Source organism: Tympanuchus pallidicinctus, unplaced genomic scaffold (assembly GCF_026119805.1).
Source record: "Tympanuchus pallidicinctus isolate F22 unplaced genomic scaffold, pur_lepc_1.0 scaffold3, whole genome shotgun sequence".
NCBI lineage: Eukaryota > Metazoa > Chordata > Aves > Galliformes > Phasianidae > Tympanuchus > Tympanuchus pallidicinctus.
In genome coordinates, this window is record NW_026294747.1 from 43,682,432 (window position 1) to 43,702,613 (window position 20,182).

The 20,182-nt window shown below is 39.3% G+C and overlaps 1 protein-coding gene across 1 annotated transcript in view; it reads right to left on the reverse strand.

The window, feature by feature from the left end:
• Window positions 1-20,182, reverse strand: part of FBLN5 (fibulin 5) — a 46,547-nt gene that overhangs the window by 12,683 nt on the left and 13,682 nt on the right. Inside the window, exons 5-7 of the mRNA XM_052694044.1 lie at window positions 5,454-5,576; window positions 1,550-1,666; window positions 549-668 (exon numbers count right to left, since the gene is read on the reverse strand). Of these exons, the coding sequence (XP_052550004.1) occupies window positions 549-668; window positions 1,550-1,666; window positions 5,454-5,576 (360 nt within the window). The remainder of the gene's footprint in view (window positions 1-548; window positions 669-1,549; window positions 1,667-5,453; window positions 5,577-20,182) is intronic.

Genomic DNA, 20,182 nt, shown 5'->3' on the forward strand with positions numbered 1-20,182 from the left:
TAGAATGACACAAGCAGTTTCATCTGCTATGAGCTGAAAGATCAGCAATAACTGCTAAGAAATGGCACATTATTTTTCAAGTGCAGACAGAGCCATGCAGGGGAAAATAGGGAAGGTTTAGGCAGAAGTGTGAGATCATAAGAACAAAAAGGGTACTTGCATTCAACAGACAAATGGAAAAGTGCTTTATGAATGAGTATTTCTTTATTGTGGAAAAATGTTCTAGGACTGTCCCTAGTTTACTTGCTTTAGTAAGATTCCCATTCAGCATTGGAAACCATTTCCTTATGTTCCGCTGTTATCTTAGAGCTTTTTAATTTTTAGCTTAGTTCTTTAAAACCTTTTGCAGCCCTCCTCCACTGCGCTTTTCTTGGTATTTGCTGCATACTGTAACTGGAAGGAAGATCACATTAATTGCAGTTATCCTGCTGCTAATCGTACACCAAAGCAGAAGACTTCTACAAAAGCATACACAAAACAGTACGCTGGAAAATGAAAGCATAATAGAACTAAAGAAACCAAAGCAATAAATAACTGAAGACAGTTACCACTGCAGTTAACTCCGTCAGCTTCCAGTTCGTAGCCAGGTTCACAGCGGCAGAGAAAAGAGCCATAGGTATTGACACAAGTCTGAGAGCAAGGGTTTTCTCCCGTACATTCATTCACATCTGCAGGAAGATCATACCCTGAATCAGTAACTTGTCTCCAAACTCTATTTTCAATTCATTACTGTAAGGCATTTCAAATGGATAACATGTATAGTAAAAATAATTTGTTCTGAAAAACAGAACAACGTCAGTGTTATTTATGAGATACCAGATGATGTCAGAAAGAATGTGTTGGAAGCAACACACGTGGAGTTCAAACATTTTGGCAATGTCTTCAAAAAAATAACATGAAAGATAAGGTGAAATATTTATTATAAATGCATGTCTGTTTATCTTGCAACATTAAAATCATGCAAAATATTCTGTTATAACCGACCCAATACAAAATGCAGTAGGATAACCTTAGGGAATAACACAATGAGGACTGATCCTTATAGGAACTCTGGCTGTGAGAAAACCATTTTTTATTCATTTAGGACATTAACAATTTCTGGAAAGTTCTTTTATCATTGTCATGTATCATCTTATGGAGAGGTTGTGTTGACTGTGATTCAGGTAGCACATCACAGCAAAAGCTGTTCTCATGCTCAGGACCCTCATCTGGAGCTTGGGTGACTTGGATGTAATTTGCTTATCTGGCAGGTTTCCTGTCTTAGGTAAAAGTGCTTCAGTTCTTGGTAATTTCAGTAAAAAATCTAGGGGGGTTGGGCCTGTTTGCATATTCCTACTGATATACTGCTCAGGTTGCATCTGTACGCCTCCTATGTGCTGTGATGGCAAACAAATGTTCACAAGGGAGCTACAGAAATATCTCAGAGAAATCTACCAACATTTTCAAAGCAATGCTGTGATAGTTACTTGCATGCTAAGAACTAAACACATTTTAACAGCGTTGCTGGTTGGGAGCAAAGATTTCAATCATGGTTAAGAATGCACAGTACCTTGGCACGATCTTCCATCATCGTTAAGGGTAAAGCCTGGGTTGCACGTACAGGAGTAGGAACCAGGCACGTTGGCACACAGCTGCTGGCAGTAGCCGTAACGGCACTCATCTATATCTACGAATGGGAAAGAGAAAAAGCAGAGTGGTTGGTGTTTCTACATGCAAATACAAAGCATCAAACACCCTGAATCAATGGCACCAACAACAGAGAAATAACAGTGTGGTGGTTACAGACCTAACAGCCAGACTTTCAGGTGATCAGACCGAATTACAGTTAAAATGTATTTTTGCTCAAAAGAATGCAGCACTGCATTTTTCTCCACGTCTTACATCTGACAGCAGATGCTATGAAATGACTGCCATTGCTGTAACGTTGAGCTCAATGCTATGTTATCAGAAGGCCCCTTTAGGCATTACCTGGAAGTCCACCTGACAGCTGGTACCGCCCATCAACACAAACACAGCCCTGCAGCAAAGCTTTACCAGAATCAAGGGAGAAGAATGTTTTATTTCCATGCACACCAAAGCTACTAGCAAAAAAAAAAAAAAAAGTATATCTTACTAAGTACTCCTTTTTTTATTCCAGACTGGATGTTCTCAGAAGAATTGTTTTTCAATAGTCACATTTGCATTTTATGTAAAACTTTACAAGATAAATTACAAGATCAAAAATGCAAACAATAAATTTGCTACCAAAATGAAATAGTAACTTGGGCTTAAATAAAGCATTAAAAATACATGCAGTCGACTGTTAAAAGTCGAAGAAAATGCTGTAAATTATGTATGCTGGAAGTGCTAGAAGAATTTTGTTCCTGGCCTAGGAACCGTAGTAGCTGTCACTTTCAATGCTTTACATTCCCTTTAGTTTTTGGCTTTTGATTTATGGAGATTTTTTTAGTGGCTGCTCTCAAAGCTTTGCAGCTTTGCAGCTTTCCAGTGATGGTCTAAACATCAAATTCCTGTTCAGATTCTTCTTATGGGTGATTAAAATAAGATCAGAGCAAGTCTTACCTCTCATTCAACACCCATCACTGCTAATCTCTAGGGCCACTGTAATGACAGCAGAGGACAAAGCAGGTGCTGGAAGACCCTCTCTTTATAAATGCTTTCTGTAAGTATGACCATGGGAGATTGTTTTATTGAAAGAGCACATTAATTTTTTCCCAGTTTGAAAATAGAACCGTGTATGGAAAAACTGTAACTGTATAAAAGGCTGTGGATAATTTGGAGAAGTGACGATCCTGCCATCTGAAAGACTCACACAAGAAGACCCAGTTTTGAATGTCCATTCCTAAGGCTCTAAAGAGAGTAGGAAATGAGAGCATTTCATCAATGAAATGCTAAGCTAGGAAGACCAAACAAGTGTAAAATTTGCAGTCAGTCTGCTGTAAATAAAGTTTGGTGAGTAAAGTTCTGTGAGGAAAGGCACAGTTTTTGGTATAGTGACCCTCATCGTGCATTCCAATGCACAAGAAAATCAAAATGACAGTATTTTCCCTATGGCTCTCATGCATACAGTTACATCTAGATGAATTCCAGCAGCTCATTATTTGTTAGCTAAATGCTTCCTGTTTTGGTGCAATATGTTAAGACTGTTTTGGGAAAATGAATTCTTGAGTGACCTGAACTTTTCAACAACATTTTGAATCTGATGGATAAGTAGCTACATCCTGTAATTCAGCTTTACATTGTTGGCTTCAATAGCACAGTTTTACCAAGTCTTGTGAAGGCATGCTGAAAATATCAAAGCTTTGGAAATACTCTCAATGTGTAAAATAACAAGGACATTGACACTTGGTTTTATCCTTAATACCTTTAATTTCCCACATTTCAAATAGCAGGATAACTCAAAGGCCAGGGTCAGCTCTGGTATGTACAACAACACTAGGCTTGGCCCAAACTCTGCAAAAGTAACATTGGTTTTAAGTAAATTAATACCTCATTTCACTGACACATTGCATTACTTTAAATACAAGCACTGGATTTTGTGGAACTGTTATATTGAGAGCATTTCAATTTTTGAAGGAAGAACTTTTACAGAGTTTCTTCTTGTAGGTGGTTCTTGTGGACTTTACTGTACTGTCTCTTGCTGTGTAAACATTACTGGGATTATTACAATAGACAGAAGTGTAGCTTTTTGTAAGTGTGGTATACTAAGAGTATTCTAAAAACTCAAACCAGTCCTCTGATTGCATTAAATGAACGGTCTTTAACTGCCTAATGACAGAAAAAAATTACCTCTTCAAGCCCAATGGAAAGTATGGAAAACAGGCTTTTTGGAAGTAAAAAAAAAAAAAAAAAAAAAAGATTCTAAACAAAACTTGCTTCTAGCTCTTTGCACTACCCTGAAATAATCCACCCATGCATGCATAAAATGGGCAACAGTAGAACATTATTGCTTATTTTAAATGGCATAAGCAGATTCTCAAATCAGTTCAGCAAAGCAGTCACTTCAGCTCTCTGGTATATCCATCAAGCAGCAAAGTGCTTTAGATCCATGTCCAAGTCCTGAATGATGCACACAATCCTTAAGTTTGGGCTGTAACTCGGAGAAGTAAATTGGTAACACAACAGATGACATAGAGCAAAATCCCCCTCCCTGCCCTCTCTCACCTCATCCCCACCACAAATACCTGTGCAAGCCCCAACTCAAGGTTAGCTCCATGCATCGACATATTCAGGCTGCTCCTCACCTCCAGTTCCTTTGTGTATGCAAGAGAATACAGATGCTCCCTGTATGGGCTGGTTATAGTTTCCCCTAACCTGGCAGAATAGAATGGCTCCTTTCTGACATTATAGTCAGCCTATTTTATTTATTTAATAATGCACTTAGCATGCATTCTGTGATTCTATTATTTTCCACTTTTTTTTTTCTTTTTTTTTTTCCCCAACAGGAATTACCAGAGATTAAGGAGCAGGAGGCTTGGAGACTTCATTTCCCTTCATTACATGACACTGATTCCCTGCCGCAGCCATGCAGACCCCCATTTAGCTGAGATAAGCTCTGTCCCATCAGCCTCCCCATGCCTGCAGCATTAGGCAGCAGCAGCTTGCAGTAGTTAGTAGTTAGATGACAGTCCTGCACTACAACTGGTACTTGGGAGAAGAAATTCAGAAAACATCTGGAGAAGCTCCAGGACTGAATGGGCAGGGAAATCCCATTCTTCTTCCAGCTGAGGTGTTGTGACAGAATGGTCCAGCTCTGGATAGCTGGCAGGCAAACAGCCCACGCCCAGGGGAAAAAGTTATAGCACAAATGTTAAAAAAGGTTTTTTTGTCCTATCTCCCTTAGAGAGCTGTACCTAACATGAGCATCTCCTTTATTATCCCACAGGCATGTCAGACAACATGCAGGTCTAGGGAGACTGGAAATCTTTCCTGTGCTGTTTGTTAAAGGATGTTTTTTTCAGCAAGGCTGAGCTGAAAAGGATGAAAGGACATTGCTGCAAAAAAAAAAAAAAAAAAAAAAATTAAAAAAAAAACCTGCCTGAAAGCTGAAGAAACTGCACCCGTTGGTGCAAGTTGGCTGAATGGATTTATGAGCTTGTTTCTTGGTACTGAATAGTTATCCCTTCTGGTCTGGACTATAACTGCATGAAAAGGACATGTCTGTTTGGGAAGAAGCCTTGTTGTACACATCCTCTTACATGACTATTACAAAAGGGAATGTAAAAATCCCATGTGTAACATAGCAGCTGTCGTATGGCACCTACATCTACATTTTGTTCCACCAGGGAATCCCTCTGCCAAGCATACTGTTGGCACTTGCAAAGATGAAAGATATTAGTTTCTGCACAACCATAGCCTTAACTCCATTTTTGACACTCAGTGAAATGAGTTCAACCATTCACAGGTACAGATATAAAATAGATATGCAAATCTCTAAGGCAAGAGGTCCGTACCTAAACACTGGCCTTCTAGCAGCCAGTAGCCTTCAGTGCAGGAACAGGTATATCCCCCCTCAGTATTGATGCAGATCTGGGTGGGATTACACTGGTGAGAATCGGAAGCACATTCGTCAATATCTGCAACACAGAAATACAGCAATTAATAGTTGAAATGGGAACAAAAGGTTTGTCAAACTGTGCAGGGAGTTGTAGTGTGTACACAGGTCTGTGTGAGGAGACAATGTGCAGTAAACCAGAGAGAATGACTGTAACCTGAAGTAAATTCATAAAAGTAAATGTCAGATGGCAACGAGAACTAAGTGTGCTCATCAAACCTTTCCCTTCTGCAGATGACCCACTGTGTCACAGAGAGCCTTGGGAAGGGCATGCTTTTCATTACTTCCACTCTTTTTTTGTCACTGCACTGGGATTTCCATGCTTTGGGACACTGTCAGCCCTGGGCAGTGGCTGCTGCAAGGGATATGTAACTCAACTGCACAGCAAGAGCTGAGCAGAGGCTCGAGAGACACACAAACACAACCATCGTGAGGATCAAATGCATACAGAATGTTGCTTCCTACCTTTACCAACACATAATATCTCACTGCAAATTTTCAGTCAGAAGGTTCAAGCAATATCAACCTTTACCTGAGAAAAAAAATGTATACTTCTCTAGAATCAATTTCCTGAAAATAGAACTTTTTTTTTTTTTTTTTTTACCATCCCCATTGTTTTTAATGTATTTGGCTTTTTATTACAACCCCTTAGGGTGCTTTGTTGTGGGCCTTTCTCTTTTTTCTTTTCTTTTCTTTTCTTTTTTTTTAGAGGAGGTGAATAACATTCCTACATTTATATAAGCCAGGACACTGGAACCTAACAGATTAAAAATGCCTTTCAGAGTCATAAGTTCAATTTGAATTCTTCCTTGCTCAGTCTTTTCCCTGATATTTCTGGCATTGCGTTTGTCTCTAGATGTCAGAAGTAGAAATATCACAAGATAAATTGTGTCATTTTTTCAGCCAACTCAGATTTCTATGTTTTATTTACTGATACCTAAACTAATTTTTATTCTGGCATACCATGCACTGGCCTTCGCTGAAGTCCAATGTCACCTGATGTTACTCCCTTTATCACTCCCTGACTCTCATTAACCCAGACTTTTGTTGGGTCATGATTGAGAGTATCTCACAATGCACTGAGCTGGATCAGGCAGAAGAGGGCAGGAACTATAACTCAATGAGGTGTAAAATCCTAGCAAACATGAAATAACTGATCCAGGCTACCACAGCAACATATCTAACATGTTCTGATATATAAATAAATACCTACACACTACACAAACGTAAAAAGTCTGGAGTTCTTATCTTCAAAAAATCTGTATCAGCAATTTACGGTGAGTTAAAGCTATTAAGATAACAAGAGTGGCACAGTTAGGGATAATTAACTATGTCAGAAATCTGTTCCCACGTCTTTATTGGCTAGAGGAAAGGCTGGCAAAATGGTAGGGGAAGTAGGAAAGCAGTAAGATAAGAAGTCTAGACTATAAGGATACATAAATATGTTATGCAGTTCATCTATTGCTTCTAAGATTGGGCTTAAGTTCTGGATCCTCCCTTTATACAGCATATCACACATAATTGGTACTATTTGAACACAGATATTATCTAACCATAAATTTCGTAAGAATCACATTAATGTTTTCTAAATGAAAAAACTTTCTATTTGTTATGCTTACTTATTGTTTAAAGAGTGGGCCCTTGGGATCTAGCCAACCTTGCTGCTTCTAGCCTCTCCTGAACTTAAAAATAAGAAGAAATTTTATTTTTTCATGTTCACTGTTTCTAGTGTTACTAATAGGTGAAACTCAGCGGAGACAAAATGAGGCTCATGGTCTTACTGCCATGTATTGAAGACTGCAGTTCCTCTACTTGGCTGTGGTGTGTTTTGCTTGCAGAAAAAGCAATGGGTGGCTGTGCAATCAGTTTTGTTCCTAAAGCCATCTTTGTAGTGGTTTCATGAGCAATAGTCACTCAAGAGAAGTAAAGCATCACTCCTCTTTTCATTGCTATCAGACAGATTTCTCCCTCCTCAGAAATAATCAGAGCCTTCTGGACATGTTTCTGTGCAAGAGGCTCTAGGTGGCCATGCTTGAGCATGCCAGATCAGATGACCTCCATAGATCCCTTTTGACCTTCAACTAGCTTTTGTCTCTGTGATTTGACTCCTTGCTTAGTCTCAGTCTTCACCTTCTGTGGTGGTCTTGGAGATGCATTTCCATTTGAATGCAAAATTTTTACAACAGAGGATACCTGTGGAGTTCCTGCTGCCTCAGGAAAACCTGATCAGCCTGAAGTTTTCCCTTAAAAATACCTTGTTTCTTCTCATTACGAGGAAATACTTCACTGACTTCATTAATGAAATTGTATGCAATAGGTATAAACAGCATTGCTAGTATCTTACTGAAATCTTTTTGCCTCTTCCTGAATGCATACAGTGGTTCTACATTATGCATCTCTGTCTTTCTCTAAGATTGCTCCTTACAGTGATGTCCCATTAAACTCTGACAGGCCCAGCTAATGCAACCAGGTCAATAGTTTTGGGAGCTGTTTACATTACATCGGCTCACAAAGTTAAAGCTGATATTTGCACTGTGAGAAAAATATCAGTGCAACAATTCGTTACCCATTAGGTATCCTCTTGGAGAATACTCAAGCTGGGACTCTGTGTCTTGCTCAGGCCATTTACAGTGTGAAAAACAATGAGAATAAAATCAAAATTAGACATTTAACAGGAAGGGAAAAAGAAGTTATATCAACTGGAGAGAAAACTAGCCATGCTTCGCCAACTCTGGCCCTGTCTTGGCTCTTGGTTATGCTGTCGTATACTATCAAATTAGCAGTTAACAATATTCTCTCATCTGACCTTCTAGTTGTTGCATTGGTATTACTGCTCCACAGCTAGTTACAGAGCAGAAGTCCAGTCTGAAATTAAAATTTGACCTGAAGTGGGAACAGTTTGCATTGTTACTTCCCAAATGAATACTGAGAGCAACCACACAACCTGTCCAGACCACAGATATCTTCCTCTACAACATACCATGTAGAACAAACACTGAGCACCATGACTCAAACCCATGAGTTTTAAAAATCTTTGGTTTACTGACTGAATGAGAGAATAGGTTGGAGGAATTTCTACACACACTTGTCAAAAGGCTCTTGCTGCAAGAGCCTGAGCCCAAATATTCCATCACTCACCAATATCCATCCCTGTCTCTTAGCTCAGAATGTCCTCCTGAAGAATTTATGTTGGTGGTGATTTGGTCTAGCAACCCTGGCACGTGATGTTTTGTTTACTTGACATTTGGACAGAGGTGAGATGGCTGGGACATTGGGGTTTCCTTTAGGGACTGGAAGGGTGGAGAGAGTGTTTTTTACATTTCTGGTTGACTGGCTATTTTTTTTTTTTTTGTGGAATGTGATATGTTGGTGCTTTGTTTTTATTGGTACAGATTGTATTTTTAATGGATTGCAAGATGCCTAATGACTGGATAGATATCATTTACAGTGTCAAAATAAATACATGAACTAATTGTGTTCAGCATGCAAATTACTAGCTTTATGTTTTATAATCTGTAAAAGCTAGTGGTAATCTTCAGATTCTTGTGAATTTAGCCATATAATAGAACAATGAAAGAAATCTTTAATCTCATTGTCTGGAAATAAATAACTATAAAAATAAGTTTAAAGCCATGCATATGGAAAACAGGGCAGTTGGAAAGAAAACCTAGCTATCAAACTGCAAGATACTACCACATTTCACCAGGAAAGCTGGTGCACAGTGACCTTTTATACTGACTCATAACAATACAAGAAATCACAGTATAAAAAGTAAAACAATGCATCAGCTTACTGAATTAAAACCAGACATATTCAACGCTGGCCATATGGAATAGGCTAAAACTAGAAGACTAGAAAACTCAAGAGAAAATCTTAAGGGTAGAATCATAATGTGAGTGTCTATGAGATATTCAGGATTTAGTTTTGGTCGAATTTTTTGCACATTTAGGATAAAACGCAGAGGATCACAAGTTGGTGGAGTTAAGAACTAAAAAAGGGAGCAGTAAAGATAATTTGCTAGATATGGTCAAATGGGTACATTAGAAAGTTCATTTCAAGGCAGACAAATGCAAGGTCATATCAAGAATAAAAAATGTTAGTAATGAAAATAACTCCAGAGTCATTAAAGATAATAATTTGAACATGAACTTTTCCTGACACGGCACTGCAAATACAAACATAAACATAAGAATGTTGAGTAGACACAGGAAATTGTTCTTACCACTGTATATTGCATTAGAAAAATAATTACTGAAATACATTTGTGGTGTCAGCAGCTCAAATAGCAATATTGCAAAGAGATCAGGAAATCTCCAAAGAGCACTTCCAAGTCACAAAAGCCTGTCTCACAGCAAGACTCCATTTATTCATCTATTTTAAAAAGATTCACGGTATATTTGACACTGATTTATAAAATTCTGCATGGAAGCAAAGTTTTTAGATGGTGACTAAAGCTAGCAAAAGATAATGAGATGAAATGCTTACACATTTAGAAGACAAATTCAAAATAGATGTAAGGCACAAACTTTAGCATTACTACTGAATAACCATTTGAAAAACTTAGCAGAACATATGTAGATGTTCCATTACTTTAGGGCCTTATACATGAACAGTATTTCTTCTCCAAAATGTGAAATAGAAAAAAATCATGCACTTGCAACATCAATTTATGTCTAAGGTTGTATAGTCACAATTACTGAAAAAGAGACTAGAAATTTGTAAAGTTCTTCCAAGTTACTTTTCCTTTGCAGAAGAGAAAAATAACTTCATTATTGCTCATTTTAAAATTATCCATGTTGAATTTTTCATCAAAATTTTCATTTGCAATTTTATTAATAAATTTAAGTTTTAGTGAGAGGCACTGCATGTCCAGTGTTTGTAGAAACCGTAGAAAAAAATACTGAAAACTCAGAAACTGTTGATAACTTTCTTATGTCAAAAGATGCTAAGTCATCAACCTCCAGATGCTGAGCGCCTTAATCACCTTTCTTTCAGAGCACATAGAACAATTACATCATTATAAAGCATGAAACAAGGGCAAGAGAAAGAATGCAAGTTATCACCCCAGGTAACCTGTTGAATCAAAGAGCCCACAGATGACTAAACTGCTGCTTAGTGGAAATGAATATGCAGGAACTAGGAGATTGTTTGGCAAGCTGAGTAGGTTTAGGATGTGGAAAGCCAGGGGAGAAAGCCAGGAGGAAAGAAGAGAAGGAGCTTAGACAGAGAGGTGCTTAGGACACTGGCTCTCTAGAAAACTAGGTTCAAAAATTGTAGGCAAGGATGCTGTTTGCCTTTCTTGTACTCAGAAAAACAGAATTTCGTGCACAAACAGGACTTTAAGCATTAAAGAACACATCAGACAATAAAGTCCTAAAGATATGTTTCCAGCCAAAACAACACCCTAAAAATTAGCTGATCAGTTCAGACACAACAACATCAAAGTCCTGCAGGAAAAGACTTTATTGACAAACCAATGCTTTCAAAAGGAATAAAGGAAAAATATACTGATGAATTTTATTTTGGAATTTTTGAGCATGTGGTTACATGCTATACAACAGAGAAAACAGACCTGACTGGAAAGCTTACAGCTCACTGAAGAAGCCTCATCCCAAGAATTATAGAACATTTAGGATTGGAAAAGACCACTAAGATCATCTAGTCCAGCTGTCAACACATCACCACCATGCCCACTGAACCATACCATTCAGTGCCACATCTACCTTTTTCTTGAACGCTTTCAGGAATGGTGAATCTACCAGCTCCCTGAGCAGTCTGTTCCAGAAAATGATTTGCACTTCTCACTGCAGGAGCCAGGAACACCTTATGCATCCACCTGTGCTGAAAGCAGTGGGCAGTAAGTACACTTATCTCTCCACAGGTGAAGTCCATGCTCACGGTGCCATAACTGATGCACTCTCTTTGTGACTGTCCCTTTCTGTGCTGGCTGGAAAGGTGCTAATGCCCCTAGCAGAGCGCTATCACAAAAAGACATGGACTTACCATTGAGCTAGAACTACATTATTGGAGACTTTGGCGATTAGGATAGAAACTTCGCTTGGACACTGTATCCAAGAGGCAAGCCAATGTGGACAGAAGATTTCCAAGACGATATACTTTTGGCAATGTGCACTGTTTCACAGATGGACTGTTACATTTTGTTCTATTTGGAACATATTTAGCATGCATGACTTCCTTTCTTAAGTAATGAATTCTGATAATAATGCACAAATTTCTGTGGGTCACAGAAGTAGCTATCGCTGTGCTTCATCCTTTTGACCAACCATTGTGAACAAGTTTTTACCATCACAATTATTTGAGAGCAATTAGCACCGAAGGGCTCGATGCAGTAAGGCTGAACAATTGTAAGAGCAAGGTCTTGCAGAGAACGTTCTGATGGAAGCTTTTCTTCACCTTCTACCAGGAGATATTGTTCTGGGGTCCGTACTTCCTTATTTTATTCCATTTTTATTTTAGTCCTGCCAATGTACCAACACCAACACAACCCCAGGAATTCACATTACTCTTGAGATACAAATTTCTTGCAGAGACTCAAATCTGTGAGCTCATTCCAGAATCTCTGTCTGCTGAAAAACTGAAGCTCATTCAGGCATTTATAACCCTCAGGGCTCCTTTTTAAAATAATACAAAGATTGGATGTCTATGTTTTGTAGGGGTAATTACAGGCCAGGACTAAACATCCGAGCTCAGTAATGTGGGTTTCAGATCCAAAATTACTTGGAAAACAGAACTTTCCCCAACTTCTCCCCCACTCCTTATTTGGACACTGAGAAATATTTCCTCAGTAGTAGATTTTTACTCGGTGAAATCACATGTTTTCTCAAAAGTTTTTTTTTTTTTCTCCAGATAATTATATTTGATAAGAAAAGGGAAGAAATAACAATGCCACATTCCTAAAGTGTAAACCAGAGCCAAATTCAAACTGCTGCTGTGTGGGGTCAGGGGCTTTTTCCAAGGACAACTGACCCTGCTGAGTTTGGACACGATCCAAGATCAACTCCCTAAACACCTGTTTAATTGCATATTTCAGTGTCTGAGGACTGGACGCAGATTGTTGAATTAGTTTTCTATTTGCATCCCACATGCATTACTGTTATTGTTTGACTTATAAAGAAGGATTAAAGTGCTTTTTTCACATAGATGGTCAGTCTGGAAGGGGATACTAATGTGAGCCACAAATGTGTACTCCTGCCTGGTATGAAAATTGCTCAACATGTGTCACAGGTTCTAGATCTCCTGCCAGCTATTGGAGCATTTCTGTAACTAGCACACTTTTAACATTGCTCAAAGATAATAAACATCAGCTTAACTGTGAAAGGACTTTGCTCTCTGAGCACAGTTCCAGTCCTGCCTTTGTGGCTGAAGTTTGTAGGACAGCAATTGATATAAAGTATATAGCAATGGGGACAGAAGGGTGGCACCATCTTTCTCTTTTGCTTAGAAAAGTGCATTGCATGATTCAGTCTCAGCATCATCTTGCAAGACCATAGCTCCTCACTATCAGGAATTTCTAAGATCACAGCTGGTTGCATGGATTCCTCCCACGAAAACCTCTGCATGAAAGTACAGTCTGCATGTTAATTTTGGTATTGGAAATAAGCAAAACTAGTACTTTCAGTCGAGAGCTTTGCTTAAGCATCAGAAGCCCATGGATTGAGGTATAACTGTGCTCTCCGAAACCATGATTTCCCAATCAACATTCTGCCCAACTAATGAAATCCATGGTCAGTGCATGTTATTTGGGAATCTCAGTTATTTTCATGTTGCACTTATTGCTATTCCAAGTAGCTGTGGTACAGCAGAACCAGAGTGATCTGAGTATCCTATAGAAGCAGGGTCAAGAATTGCTAGCATTCCAATTCCAGTGGCTACACTGTACCTACTGAACTAAGAGGTACCAAGCTGCTGCTGCTCACATCAGTGGTTTCATCTTCATTGGCAGCAAACATCTTTTTCAGCTGTACAAATAGAATGTTATTGTTGTATTGTCCCTTTCTCCGAATGACCTATTTCTTATGATCATCTGCTACACTGAGATCTGCTCATATGGTGGTGAGAGCATTTACTGAGAATAATCCCAGCTGCTGGGAGGTTATGTAAGTGACACTTTGTATTGCAATGGAAGAGAAAGAGGAGTGCAATCCCAGCCAGCAAATACACAGGCGACTGAGACACGAAGGTGTGCTTCTAGCAAAAGGTCCTTGCAGTCATCCTTTTGCTGCATTGCTTGAAATAATCTCATAGAAGTACCTCTAGAGAAGACCTGCAAAATTTCACAGGAGTAAAACAATTAACACTGAAGAAGTAATTTTTTCCTATGGCTAAATTGTATATTTTTTCTGCAGTTCTTTCAGATAGTTTTAAAAGACCATGTCAGAAGGAATATACTAGAAGTACAGGAGTTTAAAACTATTTATAAAGCTTTTAAACTTATCTGTAAAATGCTATTGGCTTCTTCCAACAAATTCTTTTAAAGACTTTCCTGTTAGAGAACAGAGCATGAGAGAACTAAAAGAAGAGAACTGCTATTCCTGCTTACACTCCCCAGGGAGCTCTGAGAAATCACTAGCACAAATAGTCCAGCCAGCTGGTTTAGCCAATTGCTGGTCAGTTTACATTTCCTCTAATAAGTGAACTTCTTGAATGTACATTTTAACTGAGTCATTAAGAGCTCCTTTTCCAAATGTTTTGGCAGGCTGAAGAGGTCTGAGACTGTGAGTATACCACAATAACCAGTAAAGAGAACAGCCCTACTTATAATATAGCAGGAGAAATGGATCCAAATGGAGTCAGAAATTAAAGTCACAATGAAAACACAGAGATGCAAATCTCCACCTATGGGGCAGGCAGAATCTTTCAGTGAAAGGATTGTGTTTTTTTCCATCAAAATGCATCTTCTTCTGACATACAACATGGCAAAAGCTTTAACCACCACTCAAGCATGCTGTGCAGGCAGCTGTGAAAGTTAAATATTGCAGACCTGAAAATGCAAGGGATCTCCATTACGGGGAACACGAGTAGTGATAAGAAATTGATCTCTAATTGATCTCACACAAAACTTCAGCATTCATCACCATCATCTCATTTGGGAATGGACTGGATTCAAAGCAGTTTGGCTTGGCAACACAAGGGGACTCTTGATGAAAGTGACATTGCTGTAGATCGTCTCATGTCACCTAACCTATTTGAGTTAAAAGCACACACACCAAAGACTGTATTTTGTCTTTCTTGAGCAATCAAAGACTTTGCCCCCCTGAACCTAGCTGACCAAACCATGGAAAAAAACCTGGCCATACCATGAGTGCTAACAGAATGTGCCCATCGACAGCGGAGAGGTTTTGTCTTGGCTATAGGAGCTCTGCAGAGCTGATTGATTATACCTGACTACCTGACTCAAGTCACACAGCTGTCTGCCCAAACTCAGACATGAGCTGTGCAGGCAGTTTGAAGCTGTGAATGACATAGGATGGGAAGACTTCACATCTTGGCCCACAGCAGCAGTCCTTGCCAGTTGCTCTAGGAGAAAGCATGATTGACTACGAAAAAAGTGTTCTGATTGGCACTAAGGAAGTTGAGCAGCTTATCAGAAGAGAAATTTGTTTTACATATTTCATCTGAATTTCAAATCTGTCCATGTGACAGCATGCTTTATAACAATCTCAAAAGTATCGCAAAGCCGAGGTAATTCTTGTATAAATGTTAAGGCCTTTTGGGCTCTTTTGTAAGCAAAGATTGGGTAGTGGACAAAAGCCAGAGGAGAATAAAAATCCTTGAGAATTATCCTAAGCAAATACTGGCTTCCAAGCTCAGACAGCTGTGATCTCATTACTGTTAATAGCAAAGAGCTATGCATGTTGGGCAACATTCCCTTTGAGTGTATACATAGCAAGTAATCTATTTATTTATTTCTGTAGTGGTGATCATTGGAAAATGCCTATAATCCCTGCTCAAGTAACTGGCTTTAACTTAGATTTGGCTGTTTTATAGTGATTGAGCCACATTTGCTTGGAATTCTTCCTTGCAATGTTCCAAATTTGCTGCCGTCCAACTGGGTTGCAATTCTTCCCAGATAAGTGAAAATTGTGTAGATATGGGAGGTTTGGTTTCCTCTAGTTAGTGTGTGATGTGGATGTCTACTGGCAATTCTCCTGCCTTCCTTACTCTCTGTTCATGGCTCCCTAGAAAAGGATGTTTCATCTGAAAGAGCTTTTTCCCTTCCTCTGTCCTTGTTTTTAATTTCATTCAATTACTTTCAAAACATAAACTAGTACAGAAATTTTCAACATCTGTGCAATCTCAGGAAAAGGGCTCAAAGCAGATGTGCCCAGCCATTAGGATTCATCAGTCAATAAACTGAAGAAGGTATGGGCAGATACTCTTCCTCTCTAATGATTTTGCCACGAATCTAATGTGTTGATCTGGATGGCCTTGACTGAATTTGCACTCAGTGAAATGAAGGATTCACTTTGCTGAGATAAAGCCCTTCTCTTCTGATTATTCCTTGTACTTCACTCTACCATCTTCCATTCAAAGACCTTACATCAGTTTAAGATCAGTGCAAGAGCTCAAAGTCTCTTCTAAATCAGTGCTAAAACTCAAAGAGAGTTTGAGGCACAGATAAACTAAAGGCTACATCCAATATCAGGCACAGGCTCCTGCACTTCAGGCACTGAAGTCATAGAATTGCATAAGACTTATCAGGGTGACCTAAAGAAGCCATGTGGCCCAAGGTTCCTCTTAATTCAGAAGCAGTTCAATCAGGCTGCTCAGGGCCTTCTCCAGCTAAGTTTTCAGTTTCCCCAAGGATAGAGCCTTTAGCCACAAGCTTTATGAGCCTCTCTTCCAGTGACTGACCATCTGCACAGTGATGATGCTTCCCCTTACATATCAAAAGAATCTCCTGTATTGCAAATTTTGCCCATTCATGTTCACATGCACTTTTGAGATAAATCTGGCTTTCTCCACACCTCACATTAGACAATAGAAAATAGCAAGAAGCAATATCCCCTTGCCAGCCTTACCTTCTCAAAGCAAACCCACCCCAGAACCCCGAGAAGACTCACGGCTTCACATAAGCATCTTAATTTAGCCAGGATGCAGTGCTACATTCTTTTTTATTTTTACCACGACAAAAGCTTTATCTCTAAAAACCCAAATTCTACTATCAACTGAAGTCAAAGTTAATTTTCCACAAGTTTTTGCTTCCAGCAAATTCTAGAGAACTTCTGATTTGATCTTAATATACATATATTTAACTTTGATGTCATAACGCTTGTACCCAGATTAGTTGTAAACCTTGTTATCAGTGTGGTTCACTTTGGCAATATTTTGTGAATCTCTGCTTAAACTACTGGAAACTGTTAAGGTGGTCTCCCACCAAATGAACTATTTCATTGGATGTACTCACACAGATCTGAATGCTTTTGTCCCCATTGCTCAAAGGCTAGTCCAACCTCTTTGCCCAGAATTCAGAAATGTCCAACTAGCCCTAAGGGCCGAATGTGTGGCTGATCATATCACAGATATCACAGGATGTCCCATCAGCTCTCACAGACCCCATGAAAGCTCAGAAAGATGCGTGTTCACACTGGACTTTCTCAAGCCAAAATGGTTCAATTCCATGTGGCCTGGCCTGAAAAAACACATTCTTTTCATATATTTTTTTTTAAATGAAGTAAATAAATAAACAAAAAAGTCAATGTTCTCAACCAGCTGGAACATTTAAAGTCTGTGGTTATTCCTGGAGCAAATTTCTCCTCTTACTCTGAGTTTCCCATCATGTGGACCTGCTCCAGCAAAAAGCTAAATCGTATTTTTTCCTTTATCGTAATACTTTCCCTTTATTAGCCACTTATTGCTAAAAGGCATGTTTTAGAAGGCCCAACCTTCAGCACAGACCACATCTAGAAGTTGCTTGTGCAATTAGAGTTTTACTATTTGCAGTATTTCTTATCATTTCTAATCATATACAGCAGACTGCACTTAATTCAGCATTTCAAGGTCTTCTCTGAGTCAGAAAGAATGATCTCGCAATGGATCATGTATTTCTGAAACAGTTTTATGTCCCAAGCATCTAGAGGTGAGCTTGAGATTTTAGTGGAGTAGTGTGTGATGGTATTTTATATCTTGTAATGATAGACATTCTCATCAGCTTCAGAACATACTTATTTCACTTAGAATTTTGCCCCAAAATGCATCTTTACTGACTACATAATATAAAACAGCTTTGTACTACAGCTTCAAATTGGACTTCTTCATGGGGAAGAATACCTCTTCCTAAAGCTACAATCATTAGACAAGACTGCATGAAACCAAGTTAGCTATCAGTATGGGCTGCCTCATCACAGAGTCAGCTCTGCTTTTGGTTAAAATAATTTCAATCTGCTTCTGGATTAAACTCCAAATACAATACTTAGTGATTTGCTGGCAGCAAGTGTAGTATATGATGCTGTGCTCTGCCTTTGAAATAAATGAGAGATCCAAAGCTGCTCCAGTCTATGCCTGGTTTGGGATTCCCCAAAGGGGTTGCAATAGCAGGAAACCAGCAGCATGCTTCAGCTTTTGGACGGCACCTCCTCTCCCTGGCCTGGCTCCTGCTCCAGGAGTAAGGAGTGGCAGTCTGGCAAACTGACCTTGCACTGCTCCAAGATCCCTCCTTCGGAAGGAGAGCCCTACGCTGCTCATCTAAGCTATCTCAGTTTTGCATTCCTTCACCACAGTGACAATAACTGTTTTTTAATGGGTGGAGGCTGTTACCCATGTTAATGAATTTTACAGTGCTAGATAAAGCTAAGAGTTTTCTTCTGCTCCTCCATACACACTGGAAGCTGGAAATATGTCAAAAATACAACATAAATTTACCCATTAATATCTGTCCCACCCTCAAACGTTCAAGACTCTTTTCTCGCTGACTTTTTTTTTTCCAGGCAGCATTTAAATCTTTTTCCTGATACATTTAGTACTACTCTACCACCATAACATACTGTATGTCTGTGCAACCTGACACATCACAGTGTCCTAAGGGATTTTACTATGTTCAGTCTAAAAGTAATTTTCCCTCACTTTAGCAAATTATATCTTACATAGGAATAAGCACTTTTGTACCGCCCACCATAAACAACTGTTTCTCTAACATTTGCAGGTTCACCTTACCCTCAGCTTTATAATACACTTAACAATCTAAATCAAAATGACCCTCTTTAGTGCTCCTCAACTTACTGCTGCTCTATATTGAGATTTCCATAAACTTATCTACATTTATCTGGTAGCAAAGTATTTACACTTAATGTCAATTGATAGGGTGGTTCTCAGCAGAAATGTTTCAAAGAACTACTCCCTCTGTGTTCTGAGATGAGAAGTCTTAGTAACACCGAGAAACTGCTCAATGTTAACAGCTCTCAGTATTATTGCTTTCTACTTTTCCTCTTCCACCAGAGAGCCATGAATTAGATTATCTTTTCATCCACTGCTCGGTTTCCAGTTCCTTAATTTCCTGACCACATCTGTAGCTTTTCTGAACTCTTGTATATTCAGTCTTCCTGTTCTCTTGTCACCTACAGGTATGTAAAGCTTATACCACAAAACCAGTTAATGCCTTTGATCCAACCAGCACTTTGCTGGCTCAACAGCTAAGGTTTCATTTGTGCAGTAGAGTATGGGTTCCTTTTGACTCTGCATTTTTGTGAGGCTCCCCTCGCCCCTTCTCCTAGGCTCTCTCTGTATAGCTGAAGAATCTCTTGCACTTCCAGCTTCTGAACACCTCACAAAGATTAGCGGATTTATTCTCAGTGTAGTGGCATGTTAGTGATGTAGAGATGAGCCACAGAAAAACTAAGGAAATTTTTCAGAAAGCATTATGTTTTTGTACATACTGCACTGCTAGGCACCCAAATGAAGACACAATATGCACCCTGATTTTCAGAAAGTGCTGAATGCTTCTGCCTGAGTTCCCAGCTGGATACTCAGATACTGAATTCCTCAGACAAATGGTTAAAAATGAAAGCAATGTTGAGTAAAAAAATGAGAGGTTGTACTAGCAGCCAGTGGCAAAGGGCTGCAGGACAAACCAAAGGACGTTTACATGTTAAACTTCCACTAAGAATGGGGTCAGTGAGAGCAAGGGCCCTAGAAAAGCTTTGAGAACCCAAGTGTTCCTTCCAGCTCTCCCATGACCTATACTACCAACCTACCAACTGGAGCATCTTCGTCCTCATAATGCAGCACAGCCTTATGCCACTGGGCACCTATAAACATAACTCATGGCTGAGATGAACTAAAAGCAGAGAGGGTTTTGCTGGTGTTAGAACTGAAGATGGACTTCAGTGGATTTTGTCATCCCCAATGGGCAGCACGCCCCAGGCAAGAGGCAGAGCACTAAAACTTCTCCCCTGAACTGGACCAGTGATGTGTAAATCCCATTCATCTCCTGGTAGCTTTATTTTCTTTGAGAAATCCTCTTATTTCATTGAAGTACTAAAATGGGAAGCCAGTCAATTGGCAGATGAAGTGGTCAGAACATGCTAAACTCCACACACTGTCCAGCAAGCACTTATATTTCTGCATGGCACCTCTGCCATGGGTCCAGCGTCCACAGGACAAGACAAGGGA